Genomic DNA, 16,727 nt, shown 5'->3' with positions numbered 1-16,727 from the left:
CGATTGTATCAAAGGCCGCTGAGAGATCCAGCAGAACTAGGAAACAGCTCTCACCTTTGTCCCTAGCTCGCCGGAGATCATCAACCAGTGCGACCAAGGCAGTTTCAGTCCCATGGTGAGGCCTGAATCCCGACTGGAAGGGATCCAAATGGTCCGCTTCTTCCAGGCGTGCCTGGAGTTGTTCAGCAACCACACGCTCAATCACCTTGCCCAAGAATGGAAGATTTGAGACTGGGCGATAGTTGGCCATACTGGCCGGGTCTAAAGATGGTTTTTTAAGAAGCGGTTTAATGACCGCCTCTTTCAGCGGATCTGGGAATGTTCCCTCACAGAGGGAAGCATTCACCACCCCGCAGAGCCCATCACCCAGCCCTTCCCGGCTTGCTTTTATTAGCCAGGATGGGCAAGGATCAAAAAGACAGGTGGTTGGTTTCACGCGTCCAAGCAGCCTGTCCACATCCTCGGGGGTAACGGATTGAAATTGGTTCCATGCAACTTGACCAGACAGAGCTCCAGCACTCTCCCGCCCCAGCCCTGCTCCCACGGTGGTGTCTAGCTCCTTCCGAATATGAGTGATTTTATCTGCAAAAAACTTTGCAAAATCATGTTTCATGTATTCATGTTTCAACTGTGAAAGCCACTTCAGGTTTATCTCAAGTGTTACTTTTCATCAGAAAATCCTCATGGAAGAAAAACCTGATAAATGCTTGAACTCTGAAAAGAGCGTTTGGTGAAACCCACACTTTGCATCCCACCAATGAATGTTTAATGGGAAAGAAACAGGAAAATACCACACCATGTTAGAAGTACTTATATTACTTCAAGCCTTGCTGCCCTTTTAATAATCCAGAAAGGATAAAATAGTGTCCCTCTTTTATATTGCAATAAAGCTCAGAAGTTTCTCCTCCTTGGGTGGCCACATTGCATCTTGACTCGTCCAAGAATCTAAGCCCTCAAAAGCCACCAGGGAAGCATCTTCAGGCAGCTCAAGCAACATCAAAGCATCATCACTAACTTTTAGCAAGTAAACAAGCTTTAATATATATATATAGTGAACCTTCTCCTGGCAAAAGAGAAAAGGATAAAGGCTATGCAAATGTATGTAAGTACCTATTGTAGAATAATAACAGGGAACCTGAAGCCCACTACATGTCCCACGGTCCTGTATCACACCTGAATTAAGTTCACACCAACTGTTTCTGATTAATATTCTGTTTTAAGCAGAACCTATCCCTTTATATAGCCTGGAGAATCAGATGCCATCTTTAGGCTTTTGTTGTCAAGTGCTCCTTTGTGTTCAGATCAGGTCTCAGTATAATGATGTAGCACTTTGGGATGAAGATGCAGCCCAGAAGCCCAGCACTGGAGGCCAGCATAGAGAAGACCTGCACGGCTACCATGTATTTCCCCTTGGTGCTCAGGTAGGTGGGCACAAAGGACACCCAAACACTGCAGAAGACCAGCATGCTGAAGGTGATCAGCTTGGCCTCATTGAAGGCCCCGGGCAGCTTCCTGGCTAGGAAAGCCACCACGAAGCAGATAGCAGCCAGGAAGCCCATGTAGCCAAGAGCACCATAAAACATGGCAGAAGACCCTTCATTGCATTGCAGGATAATCTCTGCAGGCTGGGAGTGCATGTCAGACTCTGGGAATGGGGGAGAGGTACTCAGCCAGGTGGTGCAAATGAGAACTTGGACACTGGAACAGGAAATGACAACAGCGTTGGCCAGACTTTTCCCCAGCCATCTCCTCACTCTGTTCCCTGGCTTGGTGGCCATGAAGGCCAGCACCACAGTGATGGTTTTAGCCAACAAAGAAGAGACGGCAGCTGAGAAGATGATGCTGAAGACCATTTGTTGGAGAAGGCAGGTCTCCTTCCTTGGCCGGCCAATGAATAGGAAGGAGGACGAAAAAGAGAGCAGGAGGGAGACAAGGAGGATGTAGGAGAGGTCCCGGTTATTGGCTTTGACTATGGACGTTTCTTTGAATTTAAGGAAGATTCCTAAAACAATGCTTGTCATTAATAGCAGCAAGATAGCAATGGAAGCTAGAACACTCCCCAAAGTTTCTGCATAGTTCAGGAAGGAGATACTTTTAGGAATGCATTGAACTTGACCCTTATTTGGATGCTGATCTTCTGGACATTTTGTACAATTCTTTGCATCTAAGGAGGGAAAAGGAGTGATTTAGCATCATTTAAATCGATAACCACCTATGTTCTATTACTTTTTAGGAGGGAAGATGTCCATAGAAGGGAGGGCCAGGAGAAAAGAATGTCTAAAAAAGGAGTAGACAAAATTGGTGTGTTCATTTGCTTATTTAATATTTGTGCTTATACTGTTGCCTTCCTCCATGGTGATAGAGGTGGTTTTCAAAAATTTCGCAGTTTTATCATCAAAACAACCATGCGATATAGGTTAAAGCTGAGAGGCAGTGACCTCCCACAGAAGTGCTTCTTGTTCAGCTTTTGCTGAATTTATACTTTCCTGTCCCATGTGAAATCGTTTTACCTAATATAAATAATATATTTGATCACTGAGGATGCCCTCACAATGATCATTGATTTGTAGTCCACCAATTGCTTCCTTTTCATTCTTTGTTTCAACCCACTTCCTAGAATTAACGTAGGTGAATAAAAATAGAGAAGCCAAAAAAGGAGATACATTCAAAAATGTCTTTTGACTCTTCACAGAAAGTGTCCCTAAGTGAATGTTTCCACAATTGTCCCTAAGTGAATGTTTCCACAATTCACCTTCCTGAGCAGAGATGGTCCCTTCTGCACATGGGGCACAAGCATAGCAGCAAACGGGCTTTCCTTCTTGAACCACTTTGGCATATCCAGGTTGACAGCTTTTGGTACACCTGGAGCTAGGTACAGTCTAAACATAGAGAACATGAATCAAACAGAAAGTGTCAGGACTATTTGTGTCTCTGTAATTCCTTTATGGAGTTTGGAATGGACCTAACAGGGTCCCTATTCCCACTGACCCCAGGCACTTTTCCAGGGAAGAATATCGGTCTCTTCTATGAAAAAGTATATATTAAAAAAGCAAATGAGAAACCCTAGAATGACAGAGACAGAAGAGCAGCAATAAAACATACTTATGAAAGACCCCTAGATGGTTAAATCCAGTGAAAGTTGACTGTGGCATGCGGTGCTCATCCCCACTTTCAGGCCAAGGGAGCAGGTGTCCGTCCTGAGACAGCTTTCCTGGTCACGTGGCCAGCATGACTAAATGGCTTCCGGTGCAATAGGACACTGTGATGAGTGCCAAAGTGCACAGAAACACTATTTACCTTCCTGCTGCAGCGGTACTTATTTATCTACTTGTACTGGTATGCTTTTGAACTGCTAGGTTGGAAGCAGCTGAGACAGAGCAATGGGAGCAGCAGTTAAACATACCACCACCTAAAGACTCCAATTTCAAAAAGTGCCTCCTCAATTATGGTTACATTATTATTCTTTTTCGAAAGTGTTTTGAGTCTTGGCAAAGAATGGGGAGATGAGCCTCTTGCGACAGCTTCTTCCACTTAGACCTTCAGTCTCCCATCCCTCTATTAATGCCATTGCTGCTGGTAATAATGCTAATTCCTTAACGGGGGCATCCCTGGTGTCAAGATTATGGCATGCAGTTTCCAATCAACCCCTCTCCACACCATAGTATGCTGGCACCATGCTTGTTAACCATCTAAGCACTCAGGCCAGGAGATGCCATCAAGATTCCAAGTAGCAAGAGCTCTCCTTTCCACTCTTTACTTCCTGAAATCTGGACATGATTCTCATTCACCCCCTGGGCTGACTTTTAAAAACCCTGCACTCCACTGATTCTGGCTCAACCACACTTCCTTTTGGGCCATCTTTCTAGTGACAGGTCCATGCTTTAAAGCTCCATGTCAAAGCAGTCCTTCCTTCCTTCCTTCCTTCCTTCCTTCCTTCCTTCCTTCCTTCCTTCCTTCCTTCCTTCCTTCCTTCCTTCTGTCTCAGTACTTTCCGTGAGAACACCCACATTTTACCACTGAATCAAAGCAAATGCCAATCAGGTTTCCACAGGAAAGTGATGGGAGAAAAACACACCAAAAAACAGATCAGGACCTGTAAGTCGCATTGTGGCACAAATGGAAGTCTCAATGAGCCCTTACTCCCCAGCAGGTGTGCAAAGGGCTCTAGTCAAAGTGCCCCTGGAATTATTCAGTAAGTGATTAGAGCTTTACAGATGTCATGTGGGATAAAGTAGTATGCCATACCTTCTCAGACCACTTGGGCCACACAATGGCTTGTGAATTGATTGTGAACTTCATGTCAGTGGATCCGTCTCTCCCTATACTCCCAACCGGCACTCTTATACGAGACTTATTGGGAAACATCACCCAGTTCTCAATGTCATAGTAGGCTGGTATCTGCCCATTCTCATCCAATCTGAGGCTGCCCATGGAAGTATTCAAAAACTGGATTCCTCTTAAGAAAGGGTGGAGCTGGAAGAGCAGTTAAAAAACACCAGCATTTATAAAATAGAAAAGTTGAATATCAGACCTCTACACTTTGAGCTCTAATCTCCTAGGAATTGGGGTCTGTGCACATTTCATCTGGACTCGTGAGCCTTTTGCAGCCATTCCTTTTTCTTTATTAGAACATTTGTAGGCAACTCATTGTATAAAATAACAAGGTTTCCCGGGAATAAGAGAAATACAAAAGACAATAAAAATACTTCTTAAAAAATTGAAATTGTACAAATACCAAACTTTTTAAACATAGATGCTCCCACAAATCAGTGCACAGCATAGATGCCAACTCCATGGGGCCCTGGTTGCCCAAGCACCTACAAAATTCCCCATGAAGGGGTCGGGCATCCACAAATTTTGGTGCCAGAGCCATGCACGCTGCATGACACCTACAGGCCTACCATACAGATGGTATTGGGTTGGCTGGGGGCTAAGACAACCCCCAGCCATACGACAGGAACGTTTCCAGCCTGTCTCTCCCATCAGCCTGCAGCTAGGGAGTTCCGAACCTCTTCCCCAAAGATTTATAGGGACTCGTGTCTTGAAGACACCGAGCACACATCCAGCAGAGATAAAGCATAGTCAGAACTAGGCTGGGGTTTGTAAGCACTAAGCTACATTTATAAGTCAGAACAAAAGAAAACATGTCTCCTTTCCCTCATCTTCCTTGGAGAGAAGTCAGAAGTGGAAGGAAAGCAAACGGAAGAGAGTGAAGTGCACATCCACTCCCTGGATTCCAGCAGTCGGTCCTGGAGTGCATAACACAGACATGTGATGAACACATATATCTGCACAATATCTGCACAGTGAGAGGAATAGAAACCCAACAGATGAGTGCACAGCGTAGATGCCACCTCCCTGGGGCCCCGTGTGCCCGAGCACCGACCAAATTCCCCATGGAGGGGTCGGGCATCCACAAATTTTGGTGCCAGAGCCATGCACGCTGCATGACACCTACAGGCCCAGGCACGGGGGCCAAGTTGGCACTCCTAGTGCACAGTTATACCCTTATGAACAGAACACCATTTCCTCAGCTGCTCACTGGATCACTAGAGAAGGTTATTTGTCAAGATGGAGTGCACAGGTCTGCTCACAGCCAAGAGCATATGTGTGGGATGTGTGGCTGTTCAGAGTAGTCCTCCTACCTGGTAAAATTGTCTGAAAGTAGGCGGAATTTGCACATTCATACTCCCATGAGGTTGAAACCTTGGTTCCTCAGGACTCTAGATAATGTGGAAGCCTGCAAATTGAAGACTTCTCCTTTCTGTTCAAAGTGTAGCTGCTCTGTGTAGAACTTGCACAATGCCACAAAGGAGGACATCGTCTTCTATTATCCTTTTTTAAAAATATGTTTATTTCAACAGCTTTTCCAGCAAACTGAGAAACTCTTTGCTTTTCATGTTCTTTCTGTACTTTTACAGTGTCTATCATACTATCCAAGTCGTTAAACCACCCTGCAATTTTTCGACAATGGCCAATTTTATAATGTAAAAGTTTAGATATTAATATAGAATTAAAAATTCCTTTTGTTCTACAGTTGATGGGCAGCTTCAAGTCCCAGCAGAGACACAGTGGAAGATGAGAAGGAACCAACTTCTGCTATGATGGCTGCATCTCTCTCAGGGTGCCAGAGAGGAAGAACGAGATGGTGGGGGACTATTCTGACATAACCAGAATAGGCAGAAAGGTCTGCTTCTGCCACAAGACTCACTCATGAGATTTTCCACCAAAAGGAGAAAAAGAAATAAAAATCTCAGTCCTAAATCTGAATCCAGTGGTGGGAAAATGAGTTGCAATTTGCAACAAGGAAAAGGAATTACCTGCCATGGCTGTAGCCTTTGACGTTCCAGCCTGTCTCCTCCACTTGCCATCAGCATGACCTTTGATCTGGATGAATAGGCAGCATTCAAAGCCTGAGCCACAGCTTGGACACTTAAGTAAGTGATGTAGCTGTCTTGAGACAGGGCTCTCTCCAGCTCCTCTTCAGGCAGCAACTCCAGTTTCTCATTCTCTGTGCATCTTGTCTGACCTTTTACAGCCAATGTGTTCTTTCTATATAAACAATGGAATGCTTTATCCCAAAACTGTTCAAGAAGTTTGGAAACTGGCACATAGGATTGGTATTTGTTCCTTTTTTTTTTTAATATTTTTATTGCGTTCCTTTTCATAATTTTGTAGATTCCAAACCATACAGAATAAATCAAATACAAGAAACAATTTTTGAATTTTTTACAAAAAACAACAACATTGTACTTCCCCACACCTTCCAGATCTGCATTCTTTGTAATGACAATATCAGCAATTTGTTACCTTATTTCAAACCTTGTTACAACTTTCAATTATTATGTACCCGTATTCAATACATTGTATCTCAAATTTGTTACCTTAAAAATAAATATAATATGTTTGGTTCACTTTGTCTTTTTCCCCCCCTCTTTTATCACTTATTTTGCCATTTGCTTAATCATATTTGCTAAAGCATAACATTTCCAATAACATGCACAATCTTAAGATTCATACAATTTGTAATGTTTTTGCAAATAGTCTTTAAGTTTTTTCCAATCCGCCTCAACCGATTCTTCATCCAAATCTCGGATTCTGCCGGTCATTTCAGCTAATTCCATGTAGTCCATCAACTGCGTCTGCCATTCTTCCAAAGTGGGTAAATCTTGTGTCTTCCAGTTCTTAGCGATGAGAATTCTTGCTGCTGTAGTAGCATACATAAAAAACGTTCTGTCTTTCTTATGCACTTTCTGGTCCACCATGCCCAGCAGGAAGGCCTCTGGATTCTTGGGAAAGGTATACCTAAATACCTTTTTCAATTCATTATAAATCATTTCCCAGAAAGCCTTCACTTTTGGGCAGGTCCACCAGAGATGAAAAAAAGTACCTTCTGCTTCCTTACATTTCCAACATTTGTTATCTGACAGGTGATATATCTTAGCAAGTTTGACTGGGGTCATGTACCACCGGTATACCATTTTCATAATGTTTTCTTTCAGGGCAGTACATGCCGTGAATTTTGTTCCGGTGTTCCATAACTTTTCCCAGTCTTCAAACATAATGTTGTGTCCAACATCCTGTGCCCATTTTATCATAGCAGATTTAACTGTCTCATCCTGTGTGTTCCATTTAAGCAGCAAGTTATACATTCTTGATAATATCTTAGTTTTTGGTTCTAACAATTCTATCTCCAAATTCGATTTTTCCACTTGGAACCCAACTTTTTTATCCATTTTAAAAACCTCTTGAATTTGAGCATAGTGTAGCCAGTCTCGCACCTTATTTTTTAATTTGTCCTGGCTCTGCAACTTCCAATTGTCTCCAGTTTTTTCAATTATTTCCCAATACTTCGGCCAATGAGCCTCCATATTGGGCCTTTTTCGGGCCTTGGCCTCCATCGGTGATAGCCACCTCGGGGTTTTACTTTCTAATAAGTCTTTATATTTCATCCAGACTGCAAAAATTGCTTTTCTGACAATATGGTTTTTGAACAGTTTATGAACTTTGACCTTGTCATACCACAAATATGCATGCCAACCAAAAGCATTATCAAAACCTTCCAGATCTAGGACATCAGTGTTTTCCAACAAAAACCAATCCTTCAACCAGCAGAAGGCTGCAGCTTCGTAGTATAACCTCAAGTCCGGCAGGGCAAACCCTCCTCTTTCTTTCGAGTCAGTTAATATTTTGAACTTTATTCGAGGCTTTTTGCCCTGCCAGACAAACTTAGATATGTCCTTCTGCCATTTTCCAAAACATTCCACTCTGTCCACGATCTGTAGGGTTTGGAACAAAAATAACATTTTCGGCAATACATTCATTTTTATAGCTGCGATTCTACCCAACAAGGAAAGTTTCAATCTTGACCAAATTTCTAAGTCCTTTTTAATTTCCAACCAACATTTTTCATAATTATCTTTAAATAAATTCAAGTTTTTGGAAGACAAATGAATCCCTAGGTATTTCACTTTTTTCACCACATTTAGTTCTGTTTCTCTCTGGAACCCCTCTGTTTCTGTAGATGTCAAATTTTTGGTCAAAACCTTTGTTGGATTGGTATTTGTTCCTTAGTTGGGGCTTCATTATGAAGGAGAAAGATCCATGGATGTACTGGAAGAGATGAGGATCTATATTCAAATTAAAATTAACATCTTGAAGATGTGTTGAGATCCAGACTTTCCCCCCGATTTGTTTCTCAAGAAATTGTTGTATTATCATGAGTTCAGTCCATGCCCCTTGACTGCTTTTATAGTAAACAAATATTTTGACTTGGTCCCATATGGTAAATGGTTCACTTGGGATGAGATATGGATCTACGTTATGTTCTGGTATTCTTTTTAATAAGGCAATGCAAATTCCATGGTTGATCATCAGAGGTGTCAAGCCACTCAAGAACCTTTCTCCATTATCATTGTCTGAAACCAAGAGGCCAGTCCACGTCCACCCAAAATTCAGGAGCAACTTCACAATCCCCCAATACTGACTTTCCCCCTTGGGGACCATTTGGTAGACAAAGGGGACTTCAGTTTTCTCATTCAGTGTCTGAGTCATAATGCCATAACTGATCTAGTGAGGAAAGGAAGAGATTAGTGATTTGTTTGATTTTCAGGAAAAGGAATACATACTGTATTTATTGTCTGTTATTACTTATTATCTCTTATTATCGGGGGGGGGGGGAGTGTTGGCTGGCGTTGATTGGAGTTTTAGTCTGAAACATTTGGAGAGTGCCAGGTTGGTGGATGCTGAAAGAAAGATCTACTATCACCAAAGATTTTCTCACTTTTTCATTTCCCTTATTGACTCTCCTGGACAGAAAGTGGAATTTATGCAGCTGAGGTTCTCCTCAGACCCTTCTTGTCCCTATCCTTCATACCTGTGGGATTTTGTAGATGTCAGACATGGCTGAAATCTCTTTCGAGATGGCAGAATTGCACCCTTCAAGAACAGACAGCAGGTTATTCCATTCTCCACAGTTATAGTTTGGAGTATTGCTTTGCCCCCCTGCAAGCAGGTCTAGCATGGCAACAGAAGTCATCCTTGCATCCAAAAAGTTCTCAAAGAGGTTGTAGCCCAAGGAGATGTTGGGTAAGAAGCTGAAATTCAGGTTGATCTTCTGAACGGAGAACAAGAAGGCCAAGATGTGCCAGTAGAACCTAGGTGAAAAACTGCAATGAAACATCAAATTAACAATGTCAGAAACCTATTCACCATGTAAAGAAAGCAAATGTTATTTTTAGACAATCTCAAAGTAGCTCATCCCCAAACAATGATATGTATGTTTGCAGTTTGGGCTGAGATAAGGAATATATTTTTATTATTATTAATATACTAAATTTATATACCGCTCTTCCTGTGAGGATCATCTAGTTACAAGGTGTAAATCTATTTACCACTTAAAAATAAAAACTATGAGATTGCAAATTCAATTGCAAAGAAAGAAAGAAAACACACAGCCTTCAAAGTGGAAAATTGCCTTTCTTATTTTGAATTAAGTAGAAACTGTTGGAGTGGTGTTGGAGAAGCATGACACCCAGTGGCATCTAATTACTTACCATCCAAGCCTCTTTGAGGGAATCTGGGAAAAAATGTATGGGTCTTCTAGAGTCAACATACTTGGAGATATGATCCCAGCAATTATGAAGTCCCCGGGCCGGTAGTAATTCTGTGTTCGACTTTCTTCCCAGATCAGATTCAAGGGACATTCTTTTCCTTGATTTTCGCAGTCTCCATGTGTCATTAGCAGGAAAAGCAGGAGGGAAATCATTTTGCCTGTACCTCCTACATGCGGGTGGCGCTGTGGGTTAAACCACAGAGCCTAGGGCTTGCTGATCAAAAGGTCAGTGGTTTCAATCCCCAAGATCGGGTGAGCTCCCGTTGCTCGGTCCCTGCTCCTGCCAACCTTGCAGTTCGAAAGCACCTCAAAGTGCAAGTAGATAAATAGGTACCGCTCCAGCAGGAAGGTAAATGGCATTTCCATGCACTGCTCTGGTTCACCAGAAGCGGCTTAGTCATGCTGGCCACATGACCTGGAAGCTGTATGCCGGGTCCCTCGGCAAATAAAGCGAGATCAGCACCGCAACCCCAGAGTTGTTCGTGACTGGACCTAATGGTCAGGGGTCGCTTTACCTTTACCTACACTTCTCTTGTGGCTGCTCCTTTCTCCTGCCCAGCCAGGTAATCAGAAGTCAAAAACACTTGCAAGAGGAAAGCAACATTCAGGCTTGCCTCAGCTGTTCATTCAGACTGTCTCTGACATATATGCTATTCTCTGCATCAACCTTTCTCCCCAGGCACAGAGCTAGATATAACCTCACGCTGCCCTTGATTGCGTTGTCTAGGCAACCTCCAGAAATATATCTTGATCTTGGCAGGAATAAATAGGTATGATTTTGATAATTATAAGGAGAATAAATTTGACACTGCAACAAACTTTAGTCATTGTGAAGTTTGGGTGGCAGGTGCAGAGCGGGGAAAATCCATGTTTATAAGAAATCACAGGTGCTCTGCCAAAGTTTGATGTGTGTGTGTGTGTGCAAGTTTGGCCTCAACAGCATTAGGAAAGCTCTGCAGCCAGATGAGACGAAGTCCCATCTAGTCCAGCATCCCATATATTGCAGTGTCTGATCATACACCTTTGGGAAGCTCACAAGCAGGGCATGGGGATAAGAGCCCTTTGGTGGTCTTGTTCTGCAACAAATGGTCTTCAGAGACAGTGCCAGATTTAAAGGTAAAGGTACCCCTGCCCGTACGGGCCAGTCTTGACAGACTCTGGGGTTGTGCGCCCATCTCACTCAAGAGGCCGGGGGCCAGCGCTGTCCAGAGACACTTCCGGGACACGTGGCCAGCGTGACAAAGCTGCATCTGGCGAGCCAGCGCAGCGCACGGAAACGCCGTTTACCTTCCCGCCAATAAGCGGTCCCTATTTATCTACTTGCACCTGGGGGTGCTTTCAAACTGCTAGGTTGGCAGGCGCTGGGACCGAGCAACGGGAGCGCACCCCACCGCGGGGATTCGAACCGCCAACCTTTCGATCGGCAAGCCCTAGGCGCTGAGGATAGTGCCAGATTTACGTATAAGCTAAACAAGCTATAGCTTAGGGCCCACTCTCTTAGGGGGCCACAAAAAAGGTTAAAGGGAAAAAAAACTGCATGTACATTTCCAAAATATAGGATAAAAAACAAATAATATAAACACACAGCAACAGTGTTTTGTGTTGTGCATGGACCTATTAGGTCCATAAATTACAGTATAGCCTATATTCAACACAAAAACCAGTGACATTTTGTTGTTGACAAAGGACAGCTGGACATATAAAGGGCCCCATTACCTTCAGTTGCTTGGGGCCTCATCAAACCTAAATCCAGCCCTGTTCAGAGACATGCAAGCCTCTGATCCCCACTGAAACCAACACACAGTGAAATCATTAAGATTTAGGAACTGTTTCATTGAGGCATATGGCCCCATGGGACTTACTCCCAGGTAAATAAGTCCAGGTTCTGTGTGTCCCATTGAACTTAATGCGAATTCTGGCTAACAAGGCATAGGGTACTGCAGGAAAATAGATCTTTGTTATGGAGTTGAGAGATGCCTTCTTGGCTCAGCATCAAATTGTGCAGGTTCATAGAAACGGATTCCCAGCACACAGCTATTAACTGATCTTTAGAAAAAAGAAATAAAATAAATTGCAAAAAGAAAGTGAAGAAGAAATACAATAAATGCTGGCGTGTATAAAAGGTGGAATAGTTTGGTTTAAAGTGTATCAATGGGACAAAAACATTTCAAATCTCCATATAAATCAAAGATTAACACCAGCCACCCAGACACTTCATTCAGGCTCCAGCAATAAACACAGACACTTCAACCAAGACTGGAGGCTAGTGGAGCTTAAAAGGTAAAGGTAAAGGGACCCCTGACCACTAAGTCCAGTCGTGGCCAACTCTGGGGTTGTGGCGCTCATCTCGCTTTACTGGCCGAGGGAGCCGGCGTACAGCTTCCGGGTCATGTGGCCAGCATGACTAAGCCGCTTCTGGCGAACCAGAGCAATGCATGGAAACGCCCTTTACCTTCCCACCGGAGCAGTACCTATTTATCTACTTGCACTTTGACGTGCTTTCGAACTGCTAGGCTGGCATGACAAGTGTGTAGCTTTTATAACTGTTGTGCGGGACATCAAACATCAAAACTGAAAAGAATCCATAGGCGAAATCTACACACATAGAAAAAAATGCAGTGAAAATGCTCTTTAAAAAAACAAAAACCTCACTGTGAAGACTGCTCACCAAAATCACCAGATGGTTTCTGGTGCTGATATCTAAGACCCTATGAAGCTTGAATCCAGGAGTGAGTTCTTTAGGGCTGGCTAAGACCCCTGATTGTGGGGTTCCCATATGTGTTTACTTGGCCAATGTGAGAACAGCATGCTGGACTATATTGGAGGGGGATTTTCAACTGGTGGCAGAGGACAGATAGTGACTCCAGGAGACATAGGTTTAAAACCAAACTAAAACGAAGACTTTATTACAAAACAACAAACAGAAACTCTGGTGGGTGTTATTCCTGCAGGCAGGGCACAAAACACAGCTTTTTCCTTTTGTAGCCACAGCCAGCTGCAGCCAATTAACCCAGAAACTTCTTAAAGGCACACACACATGTTTCTGTGCAGAATGTCTCCCAACACCCCCTCTCATTCAAACAGAAACAGAAACAGTACTTTAAACATATACAGAACATATTTACACATCACGCACAACAATTCCTAATTTTGTCACTAGTTGTGCATGTTTCTCAAAAGTTAGTGCTTTCGTAAATATATCAGCCACATTTTGCATGCTCTCACAATATTTCAGCATTATCATGTTTTGCTTCACATTTTCAGCCACATTTTGATATTTAATTTCTAAATGTTTGGATTTGTTTTTAAACTGCTCAGACCCAGCCAAAGTTATTACAGCTTGATTGTCTTCCCATATTTGAACTGGATAATCACATTGTATATCTAAATCCTTGAGGATCTGAACATAAAATTTTATTTCATTACACAACTCTGATAAAGCACAGTATTCAGCCTCTGTTGAAGATGTGGCCACGATACCTTGCCTTTTGGACTTCCAACATATCAAGGAATCCCCAAATTGAAATACCATTCCAGAAATTGATTTTCTATCAGGCAAGTTGGCCCACTCACTGCCAATGTAACACTGCAGTTTTGTAGACCCTGAAGATGGTAGTCTTAAACAATAATCAAGTGTTTGTTTTAAATACGTTTAAAATACGTTTTAAACCTTTCCAGGCATTTTCTGTGGGACAGCTTACCAGTCTGCTCAGTATTCCAACTGCATAACTCAAATCTGGTCTGCTCCACAATGAAATGTATAGTAAACTTCCAACTATTGAATGGTACATTTCAGGATTTTCAGGTTCTGTGCATTCTCCTTCATTCTTGAAAAAACCTATTTCCATTGGGGTTTTTACTCCCTTGCAGTTTTGCATATTGTTTCTTTCAAGTAACTCCATTATTTTATCTTTTTGACTCAACAAAAAACTTCCATCGTTTGTTCTTTGAATTTCTAGACCGAGATAAATTTTTACTGGACCCAAATCTCTTACTTTAAATTCCTTTCTTAGTTGTTCTGCAAACTTTTCCACTTGCTTGTCATTTTTTGTACAAAATAGCAAATCATCTACATAAGACAAACATAATTCTTGTTTATCACCCTTTCCTTTAGTGTACAAGCAGTTATCAGCTAAGCTTCTTTTAAAGCCAAGATTTTTTAAAGCATTATCAAGACACTCGTTCCAATTTCTGGCTGTCTGTTTGAGCCCATAAATTGCTTTGTTTAGCCTATATACAGAATTCTGTTCGCCTGCCTCAAAACCTGGCGCTTGATTCATAAAAAATTATTCTTGCAGATTTGCGTTAAGATATCAAAATAGTTTACCTTAAACCCACGTTGTGCTGCAAGAGCTAGCAATAAACATACACTTTCACTCCTTGCAGTAGGAGAAAAGGTTTCATCAAAGCTTTCACCTTTTTTTTGAGTAAAGCCTCATGCTACCAGCCTAGCTTTGTACTTAACACTACCATCTGCCAAGTGTTTTATTTTATACACCCATCTACAGCCCACTGCCTTTTTTCCTTCTGGCAATGGATCAAAGGTAAACACATTATGTTCTGCTAAAGATTTCATTTCTGCTTTCATTGCATTTTTCCACCTTACTATTTCCTGGTGTGGTAACTTTAAAACCTCCTCATAATCACAAGGTTCTTTCTTCACAGCAACAGTTTTAACTTCTTGTATAGTAAACCTTTCTGGAGGTACTCATTTATTGCTTCTTTGTGATCTTCTAACTTGAACACTCTCCCCCTCTGAACTATCTTCCCCTTCTGATTCATCTTGCTCAGGAGAAATTGGTTCAGCTTTAGGAGATTGTGTACTGGGACCCTCATCCCCTGAGTCCTCATCACTATCACTTTCAGAACTTTCTTGAATTTGTGGCTTTTCTTCCTCAGATTTCACAAATTTATCTGTATCATCTGAAGATAAGACAACTTCTGAATTTCCATGTAAACGAGCCCAACCATCTTGCTCACAAAACTCTGCATGTCTTGATATCACAACTCTGCCATGCCCTAGTGCAAAACGATACCCCTTTGACCAAGTTTGATAGCCAACAAACCTAAGTTTCTTTGCCTTGGGTTCTCCTTTCCTTCTCTGTCCTTTTGGGATGTGAACCCAAGCCCAGCAGCCAAAAGTTTTAACATGGTCTAAAAAGGTTTTTTTTTCCATAAAGGAAAAAATGAGGGGTATTGTTTATGGTAGAATGAAGCAATCTGTTCTGTATGTAGTTAGCACAGAGAATTCCTTCCCCCCAATACTTCCTGGATAAGCCAGAATTACATAGCATAGAATCTAGCATTGTTTGCAAAGACCTTATCTTGCGTTCTGCAACTGAATTTTCTTCAGGCGAAAAAGGACACGATTTACCATGACTAATACCATGCTTTTTCAACCAGACCTGGAGGTCTTCAGACATGAACTTGCCTCCACGGTCACTCTGCAACTGGGTAACTTTGTAGGGAAACTGCCTTTCTATATAGTTGACCCAATTTTTAATCAGTTGACCAGTTTCACTTTTGTGTTTTAACAAGTATACCCAAGTATATCGGCTCTAATCATCCACAAGAACAAAACAAAACAAAACAAAAACTTTGCTCCCCCTTCAGACTCTGCAAATGGCCCACAAAGGTCTGAATGTACTAAAGCAAATGGCCTCTTGCTAATTCTATTACTTTCAGGATAGGACCCCCGCTTACTTTTAGACTCCTTGCAGGTAATGCAGTCCAGAAAAACTGAGCATTTTTTCATTTTAATTCCCTTACTTAATTCTGGCATTTTTGCAATACTGCGGAAATTGGCATGCCCCAAACGACGATGCCACAGATGCTGGCACTCATCATGCAAGGCTCTATTACAGGCTTTAACACATGCCCCAGACTCATTTACTAGCTGGTCTTTCAAAACAAACAAACCATTTTGTAGTGACGCTGTAACCACTTTTCCAGCTTTCTCTATTCTACAGCCTGAACCAGAGAAGGTTACCTTAAATCCCTGCTTAACAAGACTTGTAACTGAAAGCAAATTATTTTCTAAACTTGGTACACATAAAACATTGGTAAACTTGGTACTTAAACAGTTGATATTCACACCACCCTTTCCAGCTGACTCATGCACTGTTCCATCAGCTAGTACTACATTTACAGACTTACAAGGCTGCTTTTCTACAAGGGTTTGTGCAGACTTAACAAAAATGTTTGTCGCTGCTGAGTCTAAAATCCAGTCTTGTCCAACGTCGTGACTGGTGCCTCGAACTGCTGCAGACTGGACTCGACTCTTCCTGTCTCCTCGCTTCCCAGCAAACGCAGGCCGCCCTTTTCTTTTGTTTTCTCCCACAGACACAGTGCACTGAGGTACTAAATACTTGGTTGACCCACAACGATAGCATCTCCTGACTGTGAAAGCTGCTTCCTTTGTTTGGTCAACAGCGTCTTTAGGCTGCCACTCCCCATCAGTTGCATATCTTTTACTGGACTGCCTCCCATTTCTGGAGTTACGGTGAGGGGTTGTGGCCTTTCTCTCATGGCGTCTTTCCTCCTCATCAAGCAAACGCCCAGTTAAGAAATGCATTGTTAATTGGCTTTCTGGGATTGCCTCCAAAGTCATCAC

At 42.4% G+C, this 16,727-nt stretch overlaps 1 protein-coding gene across 1 annotated transcript; it reads right to left on the bottom strand.

Moving 5' to 3' along the window:
• Positions 1-1,265: 1,265 nt before the first annotated feature.
• On the bottom strand, positions 1,266-10,240 carry LOC144326817 (vomeronasal type-2 receptor 26-like). The gene is made up of 4 exons (XM_077923656.1): positions 10,056-10,240; positions 9,377-9,668; positions 8,988-9,069; positions 1,266-2,164 (listed from the first exon to the last, which is right to left on the bottom strand). The coding sequence occupies exons 1-4, from the start codon at positions 10,238-10,240 to the stop codon at positions 1,266-1,268; spliced, it is 1,458 nt and encodes a 485-aa protein (XP_077779782.1).
• Between the last annotated feature and the right edge of the window lie 6,487 nt (positions 10,241-16,727).

This window comes from Podarcis muralis, chromosome 2, assembly GCF_964188315.1.
Source record: "Podarcis muralis chromosome 2, rPodMur119.hap1.1, whole genome shotgun sequence".
In the NCBI taxonomy this organism is placed as follows: Eukaryota; Metazoa; Chordata; class Lepidosauria; order Squamata; family Lacertidae; genus Podarcis; species Podarcis muralis.
This window is presented reverse-complemented; position numbering and strand designations above follow the sequence as displayed.